Below are 11396 nucleotides of genomic sequence, written 5' to 3' on the forward strand. Positions count from 1 at the left end.
TTTTTTAATAACTTCTTAATAAAGCCTCAATCAACAAATTGATATTTTTGATTTTCGTCTTATTTTGGCCTCTAGAATCCTCCATTAAAATTTTTCCCAGGGGTGGCCGAACACCCTGTATAACATCGCAAAATAAAATGTGCGAAATTTCGTTTACATTTACTTTTACTGTAAAAACATTTAAGTCATAATTTGTTAGAAATTAAATTTAAATCTTTTTTGTTCTATGCACATTTTCAATGCATGTAAGCAAATAAAATATTGTCGGTAAAAATGATTTCAACGCAGGCGAAGTTTCGAGTAGTGGCTATTTCACAATATTTATCCAAGAGGTACTAGAATAAGGCAACAATTTTCCATATAGTCTTTAACAAATTATTAAATTTTAAAATAACACGTGGAAGAATCGAATGGCGTATAATTTAGAAATGTACAGACGTAAGACTAACATTTTGTCCGATAAATTCGAAATCTGTTAGATCGAGAGTTTACTGTGCCTATTATCAATTATTTTTATCGAATGAATTTGTACTGTTCAAAAATATAGCATTTTTTATTAAAAAAAAAACACGTTAACTGTAAATGGATTACTATTTATCTGCTTAGAACGACGAGTAACCAACGGTATCTTATCAATGTGTTCTTATCAGGGACAGCCGACTTGATACAAGACAACCGATTTCAGTTCTCAGTGTATAGTTTTACGTTTACTAGATCTCCCAAGGCATCATGGATCATCTACTAGTATTTATTTTTTTATTCACGTTTACGTCGATCAAATGTGAAAGCATCTCCCCAAACGTTACCACGGAAAGTAATAATACGAATAGTGCAATTGTCGAGGATAAACAAACAAACGAAACAGTGACAGCTTTACCTCCTGTACCAAAGTTTCCAAACGTGTGTAACGTATGCAACTGTACAGGTATTGTGCAACTATTCGAACACGTAATAAACATCGATGACAAACTAAAAAGACAAGAATATGAAAATTAATCGTACAAAATAAATATACAAATAACAGAATTATTTTTGTGAATTTCTCTCGATAGAATTTTGTTTTTCGTACCAGGTGTTATTATAGATTGCAAGGGCAAAAACTTAACCGCTAATCTCGAAGATTCTCAATGGCCAAACACAACTATAAGCACGATATCGTTTGAAGGAAATCTCTTAGACCATGTAAAAGCTTTCCCAAAGATTGTGGTTAAAAAATTAATTCTGAAAGAAAATAAAATCACGAAACTCGACAGGGCCGCCTTCAAGCAATTAATTAATCTAACGGAATTAGATTTAAGTCATAACGAACTTACTTCTGAGAATTTGGTTCCCCACGCGTTTGAGGTAACTATAACGTTTGAGTCATGCTATATTATTAAGTAGGTATACTCGTAACGGTTATACTATATTAAAATTACAATAAAGAGAAGCAAAAATGTTGTATCATCACTACAATCTCAATTACTATCAAACACCTGACTAATTTATTACATGCTAGCCATTTTGTGCTGGAGTTATTGGAGAATTCAAAGCATTCTAATAAACTCTCTCAGTCGAGTAGAGTCTTTGTTCTCAAATATTTCGAGCCACACGAAATCTTTGTGTACTCCGTTTAATTAGAGTATCGAAACGGAATAAACCTAGATTCATTCTTTTCAAGTATTCGAACGACTTCATTCTGGGTATACAATAATTCCTGTAATCTTTTATTAGTCATAGTTATTATCTTGAAAATTCAATTTACGTTGATGTTTCTTCCGCGTCAAGATTAAAAACCGTTACGTATCGACCTTGTTACTATAATTTTTATATTATCTATCGGGTAAAATTTATGTTTATTTAAGTTTTTAATTATTTTACTATTACATTATTCGTTAAAAAAACGGGTAGAAAAATTTAAAGGCGTTCATGGCGGAACGATGAAAACGATTAGTTAATTCTCTAATTATTTTAAGGATCGTAGTGAATTCGTTCTTCTCTTTCAGATTCGATTACGATTCCGACTAAAATTCGTTCGTCTTTCAGGGTAAATTTTCATCGACCGCTTATGAACCATTGGAAAATCTGACAACATTATCTCTATCGTATAACAAACTTCATACGATCCATCAGGATCTCTTCGAACACATGTCGAACCTGAGAATACTAAATCTGTCTCACAATTTGTTCACGCATATCGACGTACGTACTTCCCTAGCGATCAGCTCTATACAACGATTAGAAGAATTGGACTTGAGTTACTGCGGTTTAAAGGAAATCGAAAACAGCCAGTTTCACACAACCACGTAAGACTTTAATCCTGTAAAATCACCTGTGAGTCACGAACCGATACGTTAAAGACTAAAGACTTTACCTCGACTTACGTCAGCTATTCTGGAACCAATTGGTACACAAGTTTGGGGTATGACTGTATTAGTATTCTGACTAAATCAAAATCGACTCTTAAATATCGAAGGTATAAGAATCAATGAATAATGTTATGGAACCATTTTATACGAAAGAAATAGTACAGATACTTTAAGATTTTGCGACTGATCAGTCCTTCTAAGTTTAAAATTGTGCACTTGAATATTCTCGATACCTTCGTTTCTCGAGGTTAACATCGTTTCGACTTTCTGCTCGAATCTGATATCGGAGTGCAAAGTGATGAAGCATCTATACATATAATATAACGGAAACTAAATCGATAGATCGGAATACGCTGATAAGAAGCACTGATATCGGAGCGGGTTAAGCACAGCCGTTTTTATGAGAACAAAAAGTCGTGTTAAATTTGACAAATAAGGTAAATATACTAATAACGGGTCAGCTTAAGACACCATTTCTTCTAAATTTTCTGCATACAACAAGTAGATTGCATTATTTTTTATTAAACAAATTTTTAGTGAGATATTTTTGCATTTATTGCATGGAAAACAAATGAAAATTATAATTCACCTCCAATCGTTATCGAGGAAAATACAAGAACTTATAAGTTTTTATGCTCAAATGAACTTGGCAAATAACTCGATAACAGAACGAGTGGTTAATTATTGGGCAAACAAAAATATAAAAAACAATTTGAATAATAAAATACTGTGCTTTCTAAGTTTGTAAATCATTTCCACTCGTGAGAAAGCCTAATATTGAATCGTAAGGAACCAAAGAAAACTCACTATACATATAACTGTGAAACAATTTTCTTAAATGTCCTAAAGCTGTACTTTATGCTTAATAATAGTTAATATTTGCATCAATGGCTAGGTATGAGACATTATTTGGTCTAGTCAGTTATTGGTACATTTACCTTACTAATTATTTTTGCTAAGAAGTCTTGTAGATATGTACATCGCTGACACGTTCGTTAAATATATGTTTGCGTAAAATCTTTAGATATCTAAAAAAATTGGACTTAAGCGGCAATCAGTTCACGATTCCTCCAGCTGCATTAAACGGGGCCGTGTCACTGGAGTACCTTTATATGGACGAAAATCCGATCAAAGTTATCGATCATCTGAACGCGTTCCCGTCTATGTCGAAACTGAAGGAACTGAGCCTTTGTTGCATGCCTCATTTAACAACGATCGAGGCGAACAGTTTCTCAGGCTTGGAGATGCTCGAACACCTCCGTGTATCAAATTGCCCGAAATTGGAAACAATCGAAGAATCCGCTCTAACGTTCCAGGTATTTATCATTTTCGTAATGAAAAGTCCCACTTTCAATGTAAAAGTTATTTTCGAACGAAGTCTACAAGCAAAAGTGGCAGGTTCAGTAGCCCTGAAGATGAATTTATTATACCTGTCTTTCATGATTGAGCAAAATTTTAAAACCTGAAAATACTGAGAATTTGTCCCCGAACGTGAAAAGGCGCGAAAGGTGTTTGGTATTAATTAAAACTGGCAAATAACAAAGGCACGCATCTTCGTTTAAATATTTTTCCTGGAATTTATTATCATGAGAGAAAAGGTATCGTCGTTCCCTTTTCGATGGAGACTCGCAAAGCGATAAATATGCTGGCGTTTAATAGAAAGAGGAGCGCCAGAAAAGTATTGTATTTGAAATGATCGTAGATGAAGGAGACCAAAGAGATCACATGGCCGCCACTGAAGAAACTAGATTTATCGGATAATGCCCTGGAATATTTGCCTCAGTACCTCCTGGTAAGGTGGGACTTGCTCGAAGAATTGGATTTGACGAAGAACAAGTGGAGCTGCGATTGCGATAATCAATATCTGGTAAGTTCTAGTAATAATGAAATACCACGTATGCGGTTATTTGAATGAGGAGGGGCGGGACACGGAAAAAGTATTATATCGAACCAGTCGATTCGATTTACGAGATGCACGCCAATATTGCGAATCTTCGACTACGGAGTTTGCTAAGTTTTAAAGTTTTAAAGTTTGGCCAAGTGTTCCATGGAGAACATGAAACTTCAAACATGTATTCGTGCGAAGGCGTGTGGATGGCAGTTTATTAGTATTTGCTTGCACAGTGAAAACATTTTTGACGATAGTTACATTATAAATATCACTATGTATTCTTTATTTAGATCTTCCAATGAACATTTAAATTGCTTGCAAGGAGACGTCGTTGATTTTATTCAAACCTTTTTTGGTAATTCTGGTACAAAAGTAAGCCGGCTCGGATACGAGGTTTATTGCCAATGTTCATTATTTGCAAGGATAGTTCAATTTTTAAATTTCTATGTACAACGTATTCTATAGGAAAGACACTGATAAGTAACTTCAGTGTGAGATTATATTAAGTATTTTGTTGAAACCGTATTTGCTGAGTTATATAAATTAAAAATCAAAAGCTTCGAGAAAGTATAGTAGTAAATTTATGTAAGAAAAAAATATGTTGAGGGTACCTGGGCACCCCGGTTATCAAACAAATATAAAACTTTCGGTTACCACCATAAGGGTTAAGTTGTCAACAAATGAGGATGGAGAGGAAGTATAATGATATTGTGAGAAAAGAATTTTTTAACAAGTCTTATGAATAGTGCAGGAAGGACAGAGAATCAGTTGATAACGACTATTTACAATCAATTAAACCAGATAATACCGTACCTCATCTATGATAGCAAATACCAACACAAGTAAAAATAATGACTAATGGATAGATCACGTTATTCACGTCATATTACTCAATCGTGTGCGTATCGGACGAATTTTTCAAATCAATTTTATCGAAAACGATGACTAATATAAAATGACGTTACTTCGTAAAGGGGGTTCCCGAAATCAGTGTTTCGATAACTCATTGTTCTTATTCGCATACAATTCTATTAAAGAAAGTGGAGCAAGCTCTTGTGTAAACGAAGATGCAAACTGATACAAGAAAAAGTTGAATCTCTCAATCAGGGATTATTTTTTAATGGTATTCTTGTTGTCTCCCATTTCTCTCTCTCTCCTTATCCCTGGAATTCTATTTTATTAATACCATAATGGAGTTTATTATGATATTACCCGCCACTGTTTAACAAGTGCTGTCCCTGTGTCCGCAGATTGGCGAACTGTTGCCAAAGTATGGGAAGAAATTATTGGGCGACAACATCGGTACACTTACCTGTGCATCACCGCCAGAGCATGCAGGGACGAATTTGTCGTCGTTGTCACACAGAACGCTTCGCTGTCCGGACCTTTACGGAGCAAGGCCCGAGAGGGACGCCATGATCCTCGTCGGAGTGATGATCGGTTTGATGCTCGCCATTCCCGTTTGCCTGGCAGTCTTCGTCTTTTGGCGTCGTGGATACTTTTTCTGCGGGACCCAAGGACCAGCGAGCTTCTCCCGCGCCTTCTACAAGAGAACTGCCAACGACGACGACATGTGACGTCTCCATTCTTGTCGATGAAATCTAGTCGATAAATAGGAACGAGTTAGACGAGCTGACTAACACCACCCCCAAGCTGGTGTTTTGCAAAAGTTATAAACATTAATTCGTAGTGGATCATTATTCAGAGTGTTCGTTAAGGGCTCAGAATCACAAACGTCGTACGATAAAAAATTTCAGCGAAGATACGATTATTTAAGAGTATTATGATTGCACGGTAAGTTATGAATTTTTTAATGTTATCTAGACTATAATTAGTTGAACAAAATATGGTTACATCGGTGACGTTATTTATGTTAGTCGTATATCATGAAATATTAACTTTCTGTCGAATTTGTATCATGTATTTAATCATCAAGTAATATATGTATTTTTATAATAAAATGTAAACGCTTCTTTTGAGGCATTCACGATTTAATCTTACTCTTTCTATTTATCATTTTTAATCGTACTTTTTGCATTGCATATTTTAATAAACACAATGTGATTTCAACTACGTGTTGCATTTTATTTTGATTAATTCAATGAAAAATTGTGTCTCCAAAGGTATTATTTAGTTTCACTGAAGACATCTTTTACATTATGGACCAGAATTTGACAGTCCATTGTCGTTTACTTCCATTTTGTACCACGTTCTGATAAATCGTTAACTATTTTCGTTTCCTTAAAAGTACTTGATGTATTTTGTAGTCACTTGACGTGACATTTTCAGTTTATAAATTTTAACATTCAACTAATGAAGTATATTTACTAAACTGAAGCATTTTACATAATATGATACACATAATGAGAGATGGGTTTTGATGAAAGGAGAGAATCTTCAGTTTCTGTTGTCTTAGAACAGTCTACTAACGCGTATTAAAAATAATTAAACTTTACACGAGTACAGTTCCGAAACTGCTAGTGTTTTATTAATAATTGAGCCACTGTTGGCAGCGGTGAAGCTTCCCCTTTGAAATGGTTTTTGGTTTTTGTCGATCCGACTTTTCGTTTTCGAGATATCGTAATTTATATGAAAGGGTATTTTTTAAATTTCGCCAACTCTCTCTCTCTGTCTAACGCGTCGGAATTCTTTTTCTCGCACGTGAGTCGTGACAATCGTGACACAGTAACGTAGTGTCTACTACTTACTACGATCACGTGCGGTCAACGACCTCGCGACGTAAACAATGAGACGTAAACAAACCCTTTGAATCCTCATATCTCCGGAACTAACCACGCCATCGATTTGAAACAAAAATCGTTATATCTCCGGAACTAATTATGCTATCCAGTTAAATGAACACTCATTTTAAAGGGTGTTTCATCCTCCATTCTACGAATGTAACAACTGTTCCAATTTATGCTGCCTTCTATATTTATTTTCGTATTTACTTTGACACTTTACATCCAAAGAAGTTTCAACAATTCCTATCGACTATGCGACTGATGTGCGCTAAAACTGGATTATAAATTGTTTATTTAATTGAAAATGAATTTCAATTTGAATACAACAAAAGAGAAAAAGAGAAACTGGTCATTGGACGGGTCATGGTAGGAATAACTTCCAAGTTACTTCATTTTTTACTTAGCACTATAGTTTTTTAAAGAGAATAAAAAATGCATTAATTGACGAAAAAAATACAACTTCATTAGTTCAGCTAACCTTAATCTCTTATTGAATAAACTGTATGTTTCTAAGTTTCGCTATTGCTATTTATTATCACATTATTTCTGTTGAACTTTTGTTAGAAACGTTCGTTTACAACTTTAATGAAAATTCCGGAGAAATCATAGCGAACGCACACTGCGAGTCAAGGAGATTTATAGCACATTTTTTGGCAAGTCTTACCGCAAAAATTATCGAGGTTTGAGGAGTATTTTATTAAAATTTAATCAAAGAAAAACAGGAGAAAAGAATCAAAACAATGACTGATCGAAATACATACTTCTCTGCACATAATAAAAAAGCAATTATCTCATTACCTCTTGGTTATCTCTAAGGGTTGTAAAACAAGTCTATACATTGTATCTTTAGCAACAGGAAAGACGATTTTTCAATTCTTGTCGATAGGAGAATCGTGGCAATGTTTGCTGTCGATTATCATCGAGGAGATCCCAACAATCATGCTCATTTTTCGTCTAACAAGTCTCGAGAGAGTTTGTTTAGCCCCGCTGTCGTCGGGAAGCGATTTCTGAAACACTGGAGGGATAGTTTCGGCAGCGTTGAGCTTGCGGACGGATTTCTGGCTTTACCGTCGACATCGAGGGTTGCCGTGGATTGTAGACCACCATCGAGGGAACGACGGGACGGATGAATGGACACGCGTCGGTAACACAATTACCGGGACGTTAATTTACTCAATAATCGCGGAAGCAACCCCGTCTAAATGCCGGCACGCGCCTCTTCGCCCTTCTGCCGTCACCGAAGTAGAGGACCTCTAATACAAGGGATGAATACGGGTCCAGCTTTACGGATGATTGCGTCATCATACGTGAGTTTTGCTAAACAGATTGCGACATCGTCTGGAATGATACTCGTCCTATCTTCCGTACGAATTGCAATTTTTTAAGGGGACCAGGCAGTCAGAGAATTTATTTTTATTTTTCTTTATTTATTATTTATTATTTTTAAATGCCAAAGTTTCATGACCGTTGCGGTGAAAAGTAAGGATTTGGGAGGTGAAAATGTCGAGGAAGTCAGAGGTGTCGGAACAGTTAGTCAAGCAGCGGACAAAGCAAAGGCACAAAATAATTTGGACAGCTATAAACATAAACCAGCACTTCCCGATGATGTTTTTAAAGTAATTTTACCCATTTGTGATGACTCGAGCAATGAATAGCTACTTGAGCTATGCACAGAATGCAAATGAAAGCTTTAATAATTTAGTTAGGAAAATTGCTCCAAAAATTGCAGCCTATTTATCGATATGTATCCTCAATAATGACGCAAAATCATTATTACAATTTTTGCAAAATTTCTCCAACCCAGAAGTCAATTTGCAACAGTTTCTCATCAAGCATTCAATTTATAAAATCACAGCTAAAGTACGTCAAAAGTTTGGAATAAATCATTTAATATAATATTGAATATTAAAATACAAAATATTTAATAGAACATTAATTTTGTAGTTTCGTGTAAATTTTACTATCGTTCGAGAATGGAAAATATGATACGAAATTTTAGGTGTCAGAAGTCCAAAGCGTAACAATGATTTTCTAGAATGTAACTCTGAATATTGCACCTGCGACAAACTACAAATAAATTTTAAAACTAAAATTGTTTCTATGTCGTAATTTTTGTACTCGATCGAATCATAAGAGAAAATAACCTCAACTACTTAGTTTTTTAATTTCATGAAATGAAAGTAAATTGGAATAACGCCTATTCCAAATTACCCGGACTTTATTTCATTTTTCACTTGGACCAAAGTTTTCTCCAATGTTCACCGTATATGCTCGAACCGATCTACGGCATAAATGCTCGGTGTTCATCCCCACCACTGAGGGTAGATTCCCCTCCAGCCGAGAAATACCTCCCTCTCTGTTACTCGCTGTCCTTTTCCACGTTCGACAGCCGACTCGTGCTGTTTCTATAATTAAAATCGATCCATTTGCTCCATAAACGCATTGAAGTCCCGATTTTCACGCGCATATCCAATTTTCACTGTATATGTATATTTTCCGCCAGTGGCAATTAGAGACTACAGACGCGACGCGCCATCGGGAAGAAAATTGTACCGACGTCTAGGAAAACAGTTTCGCGATACCGTAATAATTTCGTCGGAAGGTAAAGCCTACACGTGTGTAGACGGTATGGATACATAGACGCGCATCGATACGTCCATTTTGAACGTGCTGTATACACCGCCCGATAAGTAATCTAATCCGGCGCTCCTGCTCCTCCTGATCCGCATTCTCTACCCCTTCAAGATTCGATACAGATGTATTGACTTGCGAAGAGCTTTCGCGTACTTCGACGAAGGATCAATACTGACGAGGTAAAAGAAAAAGCCTTCGTTACTTTCTGCGAAACAACAAACAGAAACGTAGGAACGAAACACTTTGCTTTTCGAACGCGAATTTTATTGTTTTTCGCCGTAACCGTCCAAAATAAACGATGGAAATAATGAGAGTAATTGTGCTGGAATTGGGATATAATTGTAGAAAATATTACGCGAATGCGTTGTAATAGTATCCGTTATAAGAGAAATTAAATGTAACAATTCCAAGAGAGGAATGGACGTCGATAACGAACGATTTTTCTGGTTCGTTATCCAGTGTAATGAAATTAGGCAGGCATATTAGATGCCAGACGAGGTTTTCGTTCAGAGGATTGTAGATTTAATTTTTCTATTTTCAGATTTAAATTTGTTCTAGCGAGTATACAGGTTCTAATTTTAATTTACAATATTTTCGGTATTATTTTGTACCCTTCACTAGATATATTTCGAATACTATTTCCTTAATACTTGGAAACTGTAGAACTATTTTTGTGAATGCACTGCATGGTTTGCAGAGTTTTCTGGGATTTTATTTTTATTTTGTGCTTTTTTATAACGAAACAACGAGAATGATACAGCTTCCTACTTTTACTATTTGCCAACGTACGAGACTCAACAGGAAAGTGTAAATAATGCGTAATCCAATTTATTTCATCCCCTGAAGGAAAAAGTTACCAGCCTTGAAATCTACCCGATTTTATAGCTTTTACTTCTTCTATTGTGTAACACGACGCAAGAGAATAGTGTAAACTAATGCGTAATCCAATTATCTTTTTTTCATCTCTTAAATTTCGCCCTCAACGCAAAACTCCACAAAACGTCGATTTCTCTTTAAAAATAGAAAATTCAAGTTCCCCTCAGGATATAGTATTTACTGCACTATTATTATTAATTACCAATTCTATAATGTTGGGCTACTTCGCGATGTAGAAAGCGCTACTAACTATTCGTTTGCAATTTTTCGATTTTACTATTGGTAAAAATACACAACGCGTCAGAAAAATTTCTTTCATCCCGTGAATCTCGTTTACGACATAAGACTCTATAAAAAACCGATTTTCTTTAAACAAAAGAAATAGATAGGTGGTTTTTAAAACGTACAAAAATGTCCATAAATAGCTATACCGATACCTTGGCTGCAAAGGGCAATCAAATTACAATTTAGTCTTCTATTATCCATTAATATCAGTTCGATAATGTATGAGTACTTCAATGTAAAAAGGTAACAGCCTTAAAAATTTCTAATACCTGCAACTACCAAAATACCTACAATTTATTTATCTATTATCCTTTTCTACCATTTTTACTGCCTATGACTACTTAATCGTGAAAAGCGTTAAAATTCTCTAAAAATCTTCATTTATCAGAAATAGTTTCCTATTTTTACCACCCAACATATTCAACGTAACTGAACAATGTAAAATAGTGGATAGCTCTTATTTTTTTCATCTTTAAATAAAATTCTCATTAAATGATCCTATGAAAAGTTGTATTCCTTTCAAAAACAAAATAAAAAAATGAATTATGCTCAGAATCTAGACTTCTAATTATTATTAAGTATTTTCAGTCCTATAATCTAAAGGTATTACAATGTGGA

General features: G+C 35.0%; 1 protein-coding gene across 1 annotated transcript; it reads left to right on the plus strand.

Moving 5' to 3' along the window:
* The first annotated feature begins 710 nt into the window (after window positions 1-710).
* On the plus strand, window positions 711-6074 carry LOC122403288 (leucine-rich repeat neuronal protein 3-like). Its single transcript, XM_043406728.1, has 6 exons — window positions 711-925; window positions 1073-1344; window positions 2026-2285; window positions 3373-3664; window positions 4051-4215; window positions 5490-6074. The coding sequence occupies exons 1-6, from the start codon at window positions 730-732 to the stop codon at window positions 5814-5816; spliced, it is 1512 nt and encodes a 503-aa protein (XP_043262663.1). The 5' UTR covers window positions 711-729; the 3' UTR covers window positions 5817-6074.
* The last annotated feature ends 5322 nt before the right edge of the window (window positions 6075-11396 follow it).

This window comes from Colletes gigas, unplaced genomic scaffold (genome assembly GCF_013123115.1).
Source record: "Colletes gigas isolate AHSC1104 unplaced genomic scaffold, ASM1312311v1 Colletes_gigas_Sc00048, whole genome shotgun sequence".
Classification (NCBI taxonomy): domain Eukaryota; kingdom Metazoa; phylum Arthropoda; class Insecta; order Hymenoptera; family Colletidae; genus Colletes; species Colletes gigas.

Excerpts from the sequence above, each read along its gene's own strand:
- LOC122403288 (XM_043406728.1), top strand. The coding sequence starts at position 730 with ATGGATCATCTACTAGTATTTATTTTTTTATTCACGTTTACGTCGATC. Across the intron at positions 2,286-3,372 it reads AGCCAGTTTCACACAACCAC|ATATCTAAAAAAATTGGACT; the intron begins GTAAGACTTTAA and ends TAAAATCTTTAG. Across the intron at positions 3,665-4,050 it reads AATCCGCTCTAACGTTCCAG|ATGAAGGAGACCAAAGAGAT; the intron begins GTATTTATCATT and ends AAATGATCGTAG.